At 37.0% G+C, this 17,232-nt stretch overlaps 1 protein-coding gene across 2 annotated transcripts in view; it reads left to right on the top strand.

The window, feature by feature from the left end:
* Positions 1–17,232, top strand: part of MTA3 (metastasis associated 1 family member 3) — a 206,790-nt gene that overhangs the window by 115,762 nt on the left and 73,796 nt on the right. For both annotated transcript variants that reach the window (XM_027865082.1, XM_027865081.1), the window contains exon 8: positions 4,602–4,701. In XM_027865082.1, coding sequence (XP_027720883.1) covers positions 4,602–4,701 — 100 coding nt within the window. The remainder of the gene's footprint in view (positions 1–4,601; positions 4,702–17,232) is intronic.

The following is a 17,232-nucleotide window of genomic DNA, read 5'->3' as shown; positions in this document are numbered from 1 at the left end:
TCCAGTGTCTTTGCCCAAGAAAACCCCAAATAGGGTCATGAAGAGTTCCCACACTCAGTCCGTCTTTCAGTCAAGTGGTAGTTTATTGTGACGTGGCTATGGAGGATACTTCTCAGCAGGGCAGCTCTTTGTCCTCTCCCTACCCCACCCTACCCTCAACCAGGTCAGGAGAATCAAAGTTCTTTGATTCGGATGCAACAAAATCATTTATGACAAAATACTGAATCTAGGGGACCCCCAGATTACCCCTATAGTGCACCCCATTCCCAGGGACAAGGGGCCAGAGAGTTGTGCCTATCCCAAGGGCTAGGTCTTCACAGCAGTTTGGAGCTCTCTCTAAGTCACTAGGGGCACCTAGGTGGCACAGTGGATAGAGTGTCAGGCCTAGAGTCAAAAAGACTCATCTTCCTGAGTTCAAATCAGGCCATAGACACTTACTTGCTATATGACATGGGCAAGTCACTGAACCCTGTTTTCCTCAGTTTCCTCATCTGTAAAATGAGCTTAAGAAGGAAATGACAAATCACTCCAGTGTCTTTGCCCAAGAAAACCCCAAATAGGGTCATGAAGAGTTAGACACGACTAAAAGATGACTGAATGATAACAAGAAGTCACTAGATTATGCATTCACTTTGACTCAGGGATACCACTATGAAGCATATGCTTCCAAAGAAATCAGACAAACAGAAAGGACTCCTACATATATAAAGATATTTATAGCTATATTTTTTTGTTATTACAAAGAAATACAAAGGGTGTGCCTATTCTATGAGAAATTACTGAATAAATTACGGTACATGAGTTTAATGGAGTATTATTGCATCAATAAGACAGTAAAAAAAGGAATGGATTCAGAGAAACCTGGGAAGACTTATTTATGCAAATTGATATAGAATGCAGTGAGCAAATCTAGAAGTATTTTAATGTAATAGTTGTAATATTATCAAGAAAACAGCTTTGCACTTTGATCATTATGTTATTACTATAATCACAACTCTGGAAGAGTAATGATGAAACATTCTTCAGATGATGACAGCCTATAGGTCCAAAATGAGACATGCATTTTTAGACACAACTAGTGCAACATGAATTTGTTTTTGCTTGAATATACCTGCTTGTTACAAGAACAGGTTTTTGTTGTTGTTTTTTGCCAAAAGTAGAAGAAAAGAAAAAGGTGCCAGTGAAATATTTTTAAAATATATTGAAGAGAGCAGAAGGAATTTCACAAGGTGAAACAGATAAGCAAGGGTGGTGTTGGTAGTACTGTGTTAAATTTAATATATACTTTTAAAAAGCTGTATATAATACAGATTCATGTTTTCATTTACAGTTTGCTTTTTCTGTTCTCTGTATATGGACATATTCATTTTTTATGTTTGTTAAGTTAAAAAAAATATTATTTATACAGACCATCTAGACAATTGATCAAATGTTATGGAAGGGCAACAGCAGGTAGACCAGTTTAGCTGGAACAGATATGTGGGGGCCAGTAATGTGAAAATTAATCAAGGCAAGTAAATTGGAGCCAGATAATGAAAAGCGTTATGTGCCAAATAGCGGGGTTTGTATTTTATGGTAGAAGACTACTAATGTGTCCAGAGCTGGGCAGTAAGTAACATGTTTGTAGTTATGCCTTAGGAATATCAATATGGCAACAATGTGGGTGATAGATTATAGATGGGAAAGCTGAAAGCAGGAATTCCATTTTGGGGGGGGGGGTTGTTTGTTTTTAATCCTGCACATTCGAGGTACAATTTGCAGTATTCTGAGAGAACAGGGATGAAAGTCTAAACTCACGTGGTGATAGTATGACTGGAGCAAAGGGACAAATGCAGATGTTCTTGATTTAGGATTGACGAGAGCAGCCTTTTGGATAGAGAGTGAATTGAGAGAGTAAAAAGTTCTGAATATGCTTCTGAGATGGCAAACCTGAAAGGATGGCGTGCCCTTGATAAAAATAGCACAGTTTGGAAGAAGGTTGAGTTTCAGAGGGAAAGATAGTGAGAAGACACCATAACAACATATCACAAAGATTACACTATCACTAGGTTGGATTTATTCTAGAAATGCAGGGTCGGTTCAATATTAAGACAACTATCCATATGATAAACTATATTCAAATAGCAACAAAAATAATGTGATCATACCAATAAATGCAGGAAAAAAGCTTTTGAGAAGGTACTGTACTTGTGCCTATTTAAAAAAAACACTAGGAAACAGGAATAAGTGAACTTTTCTTTAATATGATTAGTATCTATCTAATTTGATTTCTATACTAGGGAGAGTCAAAACAGAGAAAAAAACTAGACTAATTTCCCTAGTGAGACTTGATGTGGAAGTTTTACATATAATATTAGAAAGGTGAAAGATAATGAGTCTTATTTTCACATCTTGAGTTTGAGATATCTGTGGAGACTTTCACTTCCCCCATTTTAGACCCCCTTGTCTAGCTCTGATCAGGGGTTGGAAATCTCATCCCAGTTTGATGCTGACTTTCCCTCATTTTCATCTATGCAGGAATTAACCCCAGAATTTTATTCCACTCTTACTTATCCTTGGACTCACTACCCCCTTTCCCATCAGTTGTTGGTCAGGACTTGGTGGTTCATCTTGCTTAGATGAGCAGGAGTTGCTGTCTCTGGTCCTTTTATAAAGATGTTGAACCAAAGAAGCCTGTCTCTATACCCTCTAGGCATTGTCATATGATCGATTGTTGTACTCTCAGGACTCCTGGGCTTTGTTACTGCATCCTAAGGACGACTGAGCCTATTCACCTGTCCTGTTGAAGAACCCTACTATCTATGCTGTCTCCCCTAATTTTAATGTAAACTCCTTCAGAGGATGTTTATCCTTGCTTTTCTGGTTGTATCCACAGCCCTTATCTTAATTCTTGGTTCATAGAAAGTGCTTAGTAAATGCTTTTCTGTTCTATTCCATTTCATTCAGATGGAGATGTACACCCTTGTAGGGCACGAGGGCTAAGGGGAATGATTTGGACTAAATATATAGATCTGGAATTCAATTAAATATATAGATCTGGGATTCATCTTTGTAGAGGATAGTTTCATCCATTTGACCTAATGAGATAAGTGATATTTAAGTAAGAAAAGAAGAAGGGCCCATACAAAACTTTGAAGTATATAACAAATGTAGACAGCAAGAGCCTGTTATTTTTGTATTTATGATTTCATGTACTGGGTCAACAGTCTTTCCATGTAAACAAATTTCTAAATTTAGTATAAAAGTAAATAGAAATATTGGGTTCAATATGTGGAGTTCTGGTCTAATCTAAAATCACTCCTTTTCTCCTGGCTCTTTAACCTGCCCTCCTTTTTCTTTCCAGTCTTGTTACAACTTCTACCCTGCTATGTACCTTGTAGTCCAGTGACACTGGCCTGGTTGCTGTTCCTTGAACGAGGTATCCCTTCTCCTGACTCCAGACATTTTTAGTAGCATTCTCCCATGTTTGGAATGCTCTTTCTCGTCATCTCCACCTCTTGTTTTCCCTGGCTTTCTTCAAGTTCCACCTAAAATTCCAACCTTTACAGGAAGCTTTTCCTGATCCTCTTAATTCTAGTGCCCTCCCTCTGCTGGTTATTTCAGATTTATCCTATACGTAGTTGTTCACATGTTGTTTCTCTAATTGTATTGGATGTTCCTTGAGAAAAGAAACTGTCTTTTTCCTTTATTTGTGTCTGCAGTGTTTAACACAGGGCCTGGCACATAGTAGGTATTTAATAAATGTTTATTGACTGATGAACTTCTCTATTGCCTACTAATATGCATAGAGTTTAGTTTACTTCATGGAGTTGTTTTTTTTTCCCCTAATTAAAAGAGGAGATTTAATATACAAGTGCTACATATAACCACACACACACAAAAAGTCAGTCTAGAATATCCAGGGAGTATGTGGTGCATAACTAAATGAATTGTTTTTAAGGTAGATAGACCTTGCATTAAAAGACAGAATGTACTATGTTGGAGAATTCAAATGGTAGGAATAGTCATATATTAGATAGTAGATAAAAAAGTTCTAGAATAGGTGGGTGAAGTAGTGTAGTCTTAGGTAGCTCATCTCCAAGGGCATTAGCCAGGTGTGGAATTCTACAACTCTGCTTCTGTGGTCTCAGGTCAGCGCAGTCAGACTGCTTGGACCTGCTGCCTCCTTTTCCTCTTGTATTTCAACCTATGTATTCACTTTTTCTGCCTGATGCTCATGGTAGACAGAGCTGAAGTTAGGAGCACTGGATAGAATTTCATGAGCTACCCTCTTTACTGCCCTTCCTGTCTTCTACCTTCCTTCTTGTTACTCTATCCCTCCTGTACTGAGACTTATTTTTATTCACTTAATCATAATGATTAGTACCTGAAATAGACTTTTATAATGATTAGTACCTGAAATAGGCTTTTAAGTAGAGAGAAGAGAATTTTTGCCTTGGTAAATTTGTAAAATATAAGTTTTTAAAGCATCCATATTTTGTCATGTCTTTATAGTTTAATGTTTCTTAATCATCTACAGAAGATTGTCCTAGCATCAGAAAGGGGAGAAAGGAAATAAACCCCAAAATTGTGATGTATTTCTCTCTTTTTTGGTTTGCCAGTGCGGTTGGAACATTTGCTCGAGCCCTGGATTGCAGTAGTTCAGTCAGACAGCCCAGTTTACACATGAGTGCTGCTGCTGCTTCCCGAGACATCACTCTGGTAAGCTCCTTTTCTGAAGACTGTTCCAGTTGTTCCTTTCTTTAGTTCATTTTTTCCTTATCTTATAAAAGTGACCACCAAATGAAAGGCTATTGATGTTGACATATTATACTGAAAAAGTTATCCAGTGTGTTAATTGAATGTGTATTATGGTTTCTTTGGATGCATCAATCAACCAGATAGTTTGATGTTTGTTTTCTGATGTGATTTCTTTCCAGTTTTTCTAATTGTTGCAAAAATAAAGCATTTATTATTCAAATGCAAAATATACATTAGCACCGCTTACCTAAAAGCAGTGAAATGTGACTATAGTTTGAATTAGTTAGTTCAGTCATACTTATTTATAAGAAAATGATAAATTAATATACTTTGCAGTTAGTGGTCATATTAATATTGAAAGATTACTCTTCTAGTTACTTTTTAAAAAAAATTGTAGAGAATTGTAGCAGTTTTGAACAATCCCAATATTTGCATAGACCAAATGAGGAAGTACTCCCAGTTAAATGAATGTTCTTGAATTATAGAAGTATGGCCTTACTTTCCTAATATGTGAAAATAATCACATTGCTGATATGTCTGCATCTGTATTCCCAATTGTAATGATACAAAGGTAACGATGAATGATGTCATTTGTACCTCTGGTGAAATGAACCTGCAAACTTTATGCATTTTGACCTCAGTTGTTAGGATGCATTGAAGAAAATATATGTATATTAGGTAGACATTGTATAACATAAATAAAACCTTATTAAAAGTGTTCTTTTTTGTTGATAAAAAATTTGGTTAATAACTACTTAAAATTGATAAATAGCTATAATAATAATGTGAGTTAAATCAGTGTACTCTTTAATACAAATAATTATGTCAGATGTTTTGCATAGTAGTCATTGTGGTCTTAACCTGATATAAGGCAACCAATATTACCTTCTGGGTCAGATTATTATTCTGTAAATATAATATACTCACTTCTTCACACTTTTTAGAAAAATCCTTACATGTGCAATTGCTTTTAAGGATTCATGGCTCTCTAAGATTCTTGGCACTCAGCAGCTTTTATATTTTTTTCTGTCTTAAAGGCAGCTTTGCTTTTTAACACTTTTCAGGACCAGTTACCAAGAATTTCCATGAAATTAGCTCAGATTAATTATGGCTTTAACCCAAGGCTCTGTCAAGGTTCTTGACTCTCTTCTCTGCTATCTTTATAGTCTTTTGCTTGATGACCTCATCTTTCTCCAGATGACCAGCCCTGTTCTCTTCTGAGCTTTTGTTTCCTAATCACTAACTGCTTGCAGCCCAGGATTTGTCCTGTATTCCTCACTATCTCTCACCCTGCCACCCCCCTATACAGACTGTTGCCAGGGCCTGTCAACGTCACCTTTGCAACATCTCTTTCCTCCCTCTGACACTGCCACCCCTCTGGTGCAGACCCTCATCGCTTAACACCTTGATTATTGCAATAGGCCACTGGTGGCTCTGTTTGCCTCAAGTCTCTCCCCACTACAATCTGTTTTCCATTCAGCCACCAAAGTAGGGTTCCTATTATGTCACTCCCCTACCCTGCCCCAACTTAGTAAACTCCAGTAAGCTTCCTATTGCCTTTAGAAGCAAATACAAAATGCTCTGCTTGGCATTCAAAGCTCTTTATAACCTAACCACCTCCTACCTTTCCAGTATTTTTACACCTCACTCCTCAATTTGTACTCTTCAGTCCAGTAACATTGGCCTCCTGGCTGTTCCATGATCAAGATACTCCGTCTCTTAGCTTTTTGGCTGTCCTTATTCCTTGAAAACTGTCCCCCTCCTCTGCTCCAACTACTGACCTCCCTGGTTCCCTTTAAGTCTCAAATAAAATCCCACCTACAGGAAACCTTCCCCAACCCCTTTCAATTCTAGTACTTTTCCCTCTTAATTATTTACTGTTTTATCCTGTATGTGTATTTGTATCTGTCTGTTTCCATGTTGTCTCTCCTGTTAGATTGTAAGCTCCTTGAGGGCAGAGACTGTATTTTATCTCTTTTTGTGTCTCTGGCACTTAGCAGAGTGCTGATACATAGTGTCTGAGAAAAAAAATATAAATTGTGAGAGTCCAAGTAAGGAATTGTTTTGTTGTGGGTCTGCTAGTAGAAAAATGACAATTGCTTGATTTATTTTTGTGTGTATCTTTACACTTAAACACATATATAAAATAGCTGAAATATATGATATATTTTCATTCATTCACATATAAAGTGATAAGTTTCATTTCTTTCATATGTGTCAATTTGAAATGTTTTTTTTTTTGGAGGGGGGGGCTAGGCAATGGGGTTAAGTGACTTACCCAGGGTCACACAGCTAGTAAGTGTTATGTGTCTGAGGTCGGATTTGAACTCAGGTCCTCCTGAATCCAGGGCTGGTGCTCTATTCACTGCGCCACCTAGCTGCCCTCTGAAATGCTTTTTACTGGGTGTAACTTCTCTTGAATGTGAGAACTGATAAGGTAAATTGTACAATGCAGAATTTCCTAGAACTTAAGCCTCTAAAGTGACTTGATTTTCCACTATTACGTATTTTTAATATAAATATCTATTGATAAATTTGAACAAGTATATAAAAATAAAAGTTGAGGCCATTAAGAACCATTTAGGCTATTTTGTTAAATGTATGGATATTTTAATAATAAGCAAATCTTAATTTTTTTGGGAAAGTATCTGAACTTTGATAAATGTTTATATATTTGTAGTTCAAAGGATTCTAGTTAAAAGTGAATATTTCAGAATCCCGTTACAGGTATAGATAGTTTTCACTTTATATGAATTCATATTATACAAATTCAACTTTCCAAAAAGAATTTTGAAATCCACATTCCAAAAAAAACACCTATGTTAACTTTGCTGTACAGTATTGTGCTCTCTCTCTGTCTCTTTCTCTCACTCTCTCTCTCTCTCTCTCTTGCTCTCTTGCTCTCTCTCTCTCTCTCTCTTGCTCTCTCTCTCTCTCTCCCTCCCCCCTCCTGCCCCTTGGCTCAGTGCTCCACAGCTTCCCCCCACTCCCCTCCCCACCAAAAAAACTCTTCAAAGTGAAAGCAGAAGAACTGACACATACAGTGACCACAGTCTCTTCAGCCACCTCTAGATGGAGCTTGGCTTGAGACCTCCAGTACTGAAAGCGGAGACCTTTGTCCTGCTCCCTCCACCTGCCCATGTATCTGACCCCCGTATGTCTGTCTTTCAACTGTCCGTGCTTGGTAAGATGTCTCTCCCTAGGCCTGACATGTCGCCTTGTCCTCTACTGTCTATGTCTGTGGCCCCCATGTGGCTGCCCTGCTCCGGTGTTCTTCTCTGGCCAGGCCACCGTGTGGTTGGCCTCAGCCCCCTTTTGTGCCTCCCTCTGCTCTCATTGTCTGTCCCTGGCACCCATGTCTCCTTAAACCGAATGCTGGCCCCCTCCCTCCACAGGCGCTTGGCCTCCTTCCTGCCTCCCTTCCTACCTACCTCCCTACCACACATCTGGAGGCAAATTCACATTATGTAAGGAATGGTCCAATTACATAAAGTGAGAATTGTCTATATCAAAATAGAAATAGCACGTCTGGACCTTCAGATTTGACATAAATATCCATCTATATTGTATAAGTTGAAAGTAGTTGTGATAGACATCATAGAATGTCAGTCAGCCTTTCTTTAGTCCTTTTCTTGGCTTAAATAAGAAACAAAACAAAGTTCTTTATGAGGTGCTCCTTTTCATATGAAGAAATTTAATCCCTTTCACTGTAGCACTGATATTTCAAGTAAATGTGTCTTATGGTAAGTCACCAATTTATGAACAGGTTGGGTTTTAAAAATTTATCAGTTTGTAACTTAAAATTCATTTCCCATAGAAACATTTTTTTTCAGTGTAGTCAAGCTCCCTGTCAAGCCACCAAGTCTATTATCTTATACCACTTTGCTACCAATAAAAAACACTTAGCTTAGTGCCTGGCACATGGTAGCACTATGTAAATGCTCATTCTCTTCCTTCTTCCCCTAATAACTTTATATTTAGACAACAATTACTTCTGCTTCTTCTGAGGTGGGGGGGTGAGAAGGGGAGAAATTCTCCATTTACCATAGTTTTTGCAAAAAGAACCACTTTTTCCTTTCTCTCCCCCCCAATTAGAGAAGACTGTATGATATATATAAGGTATGAGATTTTAGGGCCATTAGAGCTGTAATTCTGAGGACGCCTAAGAGAGCAGTGCATTGGTATGAGCAGAAGAAGATCAGTGGGCTTCTGGAGGGAAGTTAGCTGTGCCTCTTGAGGCATCCATCCCTGGTTAGGACTTTGTTGAAGAGGTTGAGGGAGTAGAGGAGTGAGCATCAGCGACCATTTGAACTCATGGGCCATTCTTGTCATGGGCCACCTTTATGCCTTTGTTATAATAACAACGATTTCAGTAGGGCTTTAGTTAAATTTGTTCATACATCTTTCTCCATAGAGTCTTTTACACTTTTCAGCACTGCTTTCTTCTCACAGAATCCTGCCTATTGGAATGTTGCTTTCACAATTTCTTCTCTTGTTGTTTCCTGCTTTCTAATGTTTTTCCCCCCTTGTATGTTTCTAATTGTGATGGCCACATATTCTTTTTTTTTTCATTCTCTGAGGAATGATTCCTAGCTGCAAATGCCATACTGCTTTCACCCTTTACATTAAATAGGATTGAAGAAAATCTACTCTTTTTGTCAGTAAAATGCTAATATTTTGTTTTCTACCTTAAGCCTCTTTTTTTTTCCCTTCCATGTTTCTACTCAACACTTTCTAGATCATTTTGAGAAGAAATCAATCATGCTCTATGGTTTAGTACAAGAAGAGTGTTCTTGGATGTGTGTCCATAGTAGGCATCATTTGTCTTGGTGTCTGTGGAGCTCTGGACCACTCACACAATGCTTTCTGCTTTACTGAAAGCTTCCAAGGATCATGAAAAACCCTGATAGGCACCCAGAATCTCTTTATACGTAGGAGTGGATTCATCAATCAATGTAATTATTGCAAGTGCCTAAGTGGTATATATAAAATGCTGCACCATTAAGTGAAAATGGATTCTATATCCAACTGAATTTGCATCGTCCCATTCTTCCTGTTGCCATTTGACTTGATCAGTGTAGTATTATATAAACAGACCATATAGATCAGAGTCTCAGAATTAAGAGAACAATGCTTGGAATTGACTCAATCCCTTGAAAAATGAGTCTAACCCTTTCCAGGACACTTATACCTTCAAATTTTTCTCTTGATCTAATCCAAATCCATATCTGTACCTTATGAAATAGGACCTACAGAATTATGTGTGGGCTCTTGCATGTGTGTTAGTCTGCAGGACTTATACTACTACTAACAAGCTAGCATTTATATAGCATCTACTATGTGCCAGGCACTGTAATAAGTACTTTACAAATACTTTCTCATTTGAATCTCATGACAGTCCTGGGAAGTAGGTACTGTTACTATCCCCATTTTACTTTTGAGGAAACTGAAGTAGATAAAGGTAGTCACAGAAGATCACAAGATCACAGAGTTTGTAAGCACCTAAGGCTATATTTGAGCTCAGTTCTTCGTGACTCAACACTCTATCCTTTGTACCAGGTAACTGCCAGTGAGATAGCAGTAGGCTGTTTTGGTATCCTTTTGGTAATTCTTTGTTATCTACAAGCCAACAATTGTGGTGGTATGCATGTTCCACTATCAAGATTGTTGCTATCAGCCCCAACCATAAGATGTTGGATAGTGATAGGATGAATGACCAAAATCATTTACTTCTTTGTCCTCAGATCCACAGCTTTTCTCTCTTCCCTTCTTGAGCTTTGTAATCATTACAGCTTTGAATTATGGTGATTATTGTACCCTGAGTTTACTTAGTGCCTTATGAGAATGGTATCACAAATTTCATTATTGTGGATTTTGTTGTTAAAAATTGTTAAATCGTGCATGAAACACACCAAACCATCAATAGCATAATATACGGTCTTATTTTGCTTAACAGATCCCAATAACAGAAGTTGTTTTACCACAGTCTCGATAGCCAAAAGCATGGGTGTGGATTTATGGTGGCTGAGGAGGAATAGGTGGTGCTGCTATATTGGGATGAGTGTCTAATGGGCAAGCCAAGCAGGGCTTTTGGGCCAGGCTGAATGAAGGAAAGGCTGTATATCTAGGACAGGTATAACCTGCCCATTTGGTAAGGGGATAGGTTTGCCCAGGTCCAGTGACAGTATCCCTTGTTGAAGAAGGAATTAAGAAAAGGGCTGGGGTGTGACCCTGGGAAAGTCACTTAACCCCGATTTCCTCACCAAAAAGCCAAAAAAAAAAAAAGGGTTCGGGGTGGTGTTGGAACCGAGATGGAGGGAGGGTGATGTAGACTGTATTGAGAAAAACAATGTCCTGGATGTGGATCTAAGAGGTGTCACCTCATTAAAGGAACTTCACAACCTGTCATTCCTATGCCTCCTATATTATTTTATCATCTGGTAATGACATTTTTGGCAAATATCATTTAGACTCATTATCTTTAGTTGCTATTTTTATTAATGTTAATAAAATCAAGGTTGACAAGGGTAATATTAAAAATTTTGTAAATTTTTTTTTGGATAGAATAGCTAAGGGCAACCAATGATTGGCATTATAGCTATAGATATATAAAACAGAAACTATTATAGTCTTCCTTATCTAATATAAACTGAGCCTCATTTAATTTTTTTCTGATTACTAAATTTTAGTTCATTATTTAATTTATTTAAAATGAATAATCATAACTATCACTATTATAACAACTATCAAGTAGCCATATATCTAAAAATATTTAGTTATTCATTCCTTATGCCTCTGCACTGGGGGGGAGCTATAAGAAATAAATAACTAAATAAGCATGTTTCTTGTTCTTTGCAAGCTTGCCCATTAGTACAGTTTTGATGGTAAAATATGTAAATTAAATGTATGGAAATGGAATTAAAATGCTATGTTTTTATAATAATTCAAAGCAGTTTAAGTAAGGATATGCTTTGACTCCTTTAAACCATGTCCTGGCAATAAATTCTGTCTTCTTAAGAAAAGATTTTGTTCCATCATCTCTATAACTTTTCTCTTATACTTGAAATGGATATTGAGCCCGTGATTATTCAGCTTTTATAGTATCATTTATGAACTCTGTATAAAGTATCTGTCTTTAAAGTATAAGTTTTGAATAGCTTTTGCTTCAATTAAATATTTCAGTTTTGAATCTTTTTTAGAATAATTTTCATATAGCACTTTGTGGTTAAGGGGAATTTTATGGTAACCTTGTTTGGAATAACATTTTGAATTAAGAGATTTTTGAAATTATTTTTGTAGTATTTTTTAAATTTCAAAATTTTTCATTAGTATTTTGTAGAATCATTAGCATAGCACAAAATTATCCTTCCAAACCAGTAACAGTAGTTAAAAAGTGAAAATTCATGTAATTTTTAAAACCATCAACTTACAACATTTTGACCATTAGCTAGCATTTATAGTTTTATGTGGTAGCTAGGTGGATAGAGTACTAGGGCTGGAGTCAGGAAGACCAATCTTCATGAATTCAAATCTGTCCTCAAACACTTACTAGCTGTGTGACCCTCATATCTGGATACTGCATCAGGTTCATATCACCTTCATATCTCCCAAATTTTAAATCCACCCTAGATATAGAAGGTAGAATAGTAAATCTTTCTTTAAAACTGTCTTTATCACATTGCTCCCCTGCCAAAAATTTAAAGTGATTCCCTTGGTTTCCACTTCAACAAGTGAAGCAAGTCACTTAACCCTATTTGCCTCAGTTTCCCCATCTGTAAAATGAGCTGGAGAAGGAAATGGCAAACCATTCTGGTATCTTTGCCAAGAAGACCCCAAATGGGGTTATAGAGTTGGACAAGGTGGAAAAACAACTGAAGAAAAGGAAAAAAACTGCCTCCATTGATCATAGCTTGCAGCTCCTCTATGTTTTAGGAAATGCTTTTCATGAGTTGCTATATAAGAAGAATTCATAACCCTGAAAACCAGCCTGTTGATGGGCCTGTCTCAGTTTTGTTAAGCAGGTTGGCTCTGATCACAGACATTTGCTCATGCCCTGAGGCCATACTCACAGTCTTTCTAGCTTGGTAGATCCCAGAAGAGCTCTAGTCCACAGGCAGAGCATTTCACCTTCATAGCATTATTTGAAGAGATTTGGGGGAGAGCTCAGGCAAGTCTCTGCTTTTATTCCACCATCTTGGCTTTTCCCTGACCTTCATAGCATTATGATGCAGTAGAGTAGTATTTCATTGGAGAGTTTATGTTAACTTTATGAGGAAAATCCATATATTAACCTACAGCTTGTTTGGAATGAGAGTCTACAGAATATTATTGCAATTTTAAAACAGGAAATGTGACCTGCCCTTATTAAAGAAAATCAATAATACTTTTCCTTTTACTTATTGCCTTTTGCATGATCTCAACATAAAATTTAAATTAAAAAAGATAAAATAGCTTGTAAAAAGTATAAGACTAATCTTCCAAATGAATTTTTGCATGTTTCTATCTAGGACTTTTAATAAAAGGATACCTTAATTTTCTTCAGATTTTCCTGTAGCAGTTTAGATTGGGTGTAGTGGAAACCAAGGGAATCACTTTAAGTTTTTAGCAGGAGAGCAATGTGATAAAGACAGTTTTAAAGAAAGATTTACTATTCTGGCTTCTATTTCTAGGGTGAATTTAATTTGGGAGATATGAAGGTAATTACCTGATGCAATGTCCAGATATGAGATGAAGGTTTGTGGATTGTTTGAATTTTGGTTGGGACCTATGTTTAGAAAAGGCTTTCAGTACTATAATGCTGTTAGATTGTCTTAGCCCCTTCGAGAATAAGAGAGGATTATCTACATGGTACTGAGTTGTAGTGACTGTTTATCAGTTGTTACTGGTTTCTGCCTCTTTCATTGGGCTCTGCCTCCTTTTTTCCCCTTCGCTTGCTGTCCATCTCTGCTTTTTAAGTGATCATCCATTCTGTAATCCAGTGCAAGGGAGCTTTCCAAGCTATGGGGTACAACCTTCTCTGGGATTGGGAGTGGGGAGATTGCAAAACAATGGTCAAATTATTGGATATTTTTGAGTTACATTTGTCAAATAAATACATACTTTTTTTTCAGTGAAAACAAAGTTCAAATTAAACTTTATGAGTGAGATGAGTGTGGCAAAATTGCCTTGATGGTGGATGCAGCCCATCAGTTATTACGTATTAATCAATCAGTAGGCTTTCATTATGCGCTTATTACATGCCAGGCACTAACCTAAGCACTAGGAATTTAAAAAAAAAAAAGGCAAATATAGATATTACCCTCAAGGAACTTAATGTTTTTACACAAAGTATGTTCAAGTGAGGTCAAATTTGAGTTAGTGTATGTCAGCTCTCAATATAAGAATCCATCTGTGTAGGTTCATGGTACAAGGGAACTGTGCCATCAAATTGCATGCTGTATTTGATCATTGTGTATAAATGCAAAATTGAGTGATCCTTTTATGGAAGGTAAAAGTAACATAATATTTTTAATACTTCTTAGTGTCATTCATTTTAATAAGTATGATATAATAAGCTGGTTTCCCCCCAAAAAGAACTGTATCTTTTTTTAAAAAAATTAAAATAACTTGTATTTCTAGATAACCTTTTGAAAAATTTTCACTAATAATAGCTGGTATGTATATAGCATTTTAAGGTTTGTAAAGGGCTTCACATGTTATCTATTTGTTCCTCATAATAATTCTGTGAAGTAGGTGCTATTTTATACCCAATTTACAAATGAGGCGCCTGGGGCAAGCAGACATTAAGTGATAAGATCACTTAATGTCTGTTTGCCCAGGATCATGCACTGAGTGAGGGAATTTGATTTTAATATATACTGTTTCCAGATCCAGCTTTCCATCTACTTTATCACCTTGCTGCCACTAAGTTTAAAATTTTTATTGTCTATATTCCTTATAAAGTAAAATAATATTTGTCATGATAGAAAAAACTATTTCTGATTTGAAGGGGAAAATCCACTGGAGCAGTTAAAACTTGCGTAAGTAAAGAAAATACAGTTTAAATACTGGGAATAATATAGAAACAGAAACTAAAAAGTCCCAGTATTAAAAGTACAGTTTGTTATATTTGCATTGGGATTCACAGGTATTACTGACAGAGAGAAAAGTCCACTGCAGGTGCTTTGTATGAGTTTTAACTGCAAAAAACAGGAAACCTAAAAAATTGAAATACCTTTGTGTATATTTTAATTTTTTGAGGCTCCCTTGCCTAGGTTGTGAGAATAGCCACAACTGATAGTCCTGATCTCATTACTGATCAGAAGTACAGAAGCCCTTCCCTAAGCAACCTGGTGGTCTTCCAGGTCCAGAGGCTCACTAAATTAATCAGTTTTAGAGCTCCTATAGCACAGAATTTCAAAATCAAGGTATCTGCTATCGCTAGTCTCCTCTAGTAGTGAGAATTACAGATGTGTGCCACTCCACTACCCCTACATTTTTTTTATCCTGAATTTAATGAAAATAAAAAAGAGCATTTCCATATGCAAAATAAAATAGAAATGAAAGAGAGGATTACCTATGAGAATATTAAAATTGATTATGTGGAGCTTGCTTTTTTATAATATAAAAATGATTTTGTATTTAACTTTTAAAGCTGCCCTGCTAGTCTGTATTGGCTTCTGAACTTCAAATCTCTTCCGTGTATTTTTACAAAATTCTTCAATGACCATTTTTTTCTTTTCTTTTCTTGTAACTGTTGGTGGCTCCCTTCTCCTTCCAGTGCCTACCCCTCCAGATTAAAAAACAAACAAACAAACAATACCAACATTGTAAGCGTAATCAAGCAAAACAAATGCACCCATTTGCTATAGCACCCATTTGCTATAATGTGTAAATCACTTTGCAAACCTTAAAGTGCTGGATTTTTGTTATTTTCATTATCATTATTTTCTGTCCTAATATGCATATTCTGTACTGTTAGTCTATCACCACTCTGCCACCTGGTGAGTAGTGTGGGTCCTCTTTCATCCTCTGGAGTTTTTGGTGATTGCATTGATCAGAGTTCTCAGGTGATGCCGTGGGTAGAGCCCACCTGAATTCAAATCCACCTCAGACACCGACTAGCTGTCTGTGACCTTGAGCCAGTCACTTAACAGCTCTGTTTGATTCCTCAACTGTAAAATTGGGATAATAGCCCCAGGGTTGTTATGAAGAACAAATTCGGATGATATTTGTAAAACACTTGGTGCACAACTGCCTTATTTGTACAGCGTTTGTCTTAGGAGATGCTTATTTATCTCCCTTTGTCTTTACAGTGTTGTTATGCAAAGTGTTCTTCTAGCTCTGCTCACTTTATTCTACATCAGTTCTTTTTTTCTGAAACCTTCATTTTCATCATTTCTTATACCACTATAGTATCCCATCACACTAATGGGTCAGATTTTGCCCAGTTAATGGGCATCCCCCCATTTCCCATTTTTGTTTTGTTCGTTTGTTTTGCAGTCATGTCCAACTCCTTGTGACCCTATTTGAAGTTTTCTTGGCAAAGATACCAGTTCATTTTTACAGATGAGGAAACTGAGGCAAACGGAATTAAGTTGACTAACCCTGGGTCACACAGCTATTAAGTATATGAGGCCAGTTTGTGGAAAATGAGTCTTCCTGACTCCGGGCTCAGCACTCTCCACTGCGCCACCTAGCTGCCCCATTTTATATTACAGTTTACGTCACAGTTTTACTCACTGCTAAAGATATTTTTGTACACATGGGTCTCTTTCCTTTTCCAGCGATCTCTTTGAGGTATTCTGGTAATGGTAATTCTAAGTCAGGGGATATGTAGAGTTTAAAGACATTGTGGCTGTGGTTCCAAATTGTATTCCACAACTCCACTAACAGTTCATTCCTGTTTTCTGTTCTCCCACAGCCCCTTCTCTAGCAATTGTCATTTTCCTTTTTTGTCATCTTTGTCAGTGTTATAAGTATAAGGCAGAGTTCTCGTTTGCATATCTCTATTAGTGATTTTGAGCATCTTTTCATGTAGCTGTTAATTGCTTGGATTTTTTCCTTTGTGAACTGCTTAGTCATATTTTTGTTGTTCAATCCTGTCTGCCTCTTCATGACTCTGTTTTCTTGGCAAAAATACTGGACTGATGAGGAAACTGAGGCAAACTAAGTGACTTGCTCAGTTTCCCCACAGCTAATAAGTATCTGAGGCTGGATTTGAACTCATGAAGATGAGTCTTCCTGGTTCCAAGCCCTATGCTGTATCCACTGTACCACCTTTCTGTCTCTAGCTTGTCCATTTACTTTGACCATTTACCAGTTGAAGAATGACAATTTATTTTTAACCTTAAAAAGAATTTGGTAGGATCCCTTTCCCTATTTATGTAGTATTAGAATGAATTGTTCTTTGAATATTTAATAGCATTCATTTGTAAATCATTGTGGTCTGGAGGTTCTTCTCCCCCCCCCCAATTCTTTTATGGTTTGGTTATTCATATTCTGAGACTGGCT

The sequence above is a fragment of the Vombatus ursinus genome, unplaced genomic scaffold (genome assembly GCF_900497805.2).
Source record: "Vombatus ursinus unplaced genomic scaffold, bare-nosed wombat genome assembly UNPS02014778.1, whole genome shotgun sequence".
In the NCBI taxonomy this organism is placed as follows: domain Eukaryota; kingdom Metazoa; phylum Chordata; class Mammalia; order Diprotodontia; family Vombatidae; genus Vombatus; species Vombatus ursinus.
The sequence above is the reverse complement of the archived record's forward strand: the minus strand, read 5'-3'. Positions and strand labels throughout refer to the sequence as shown.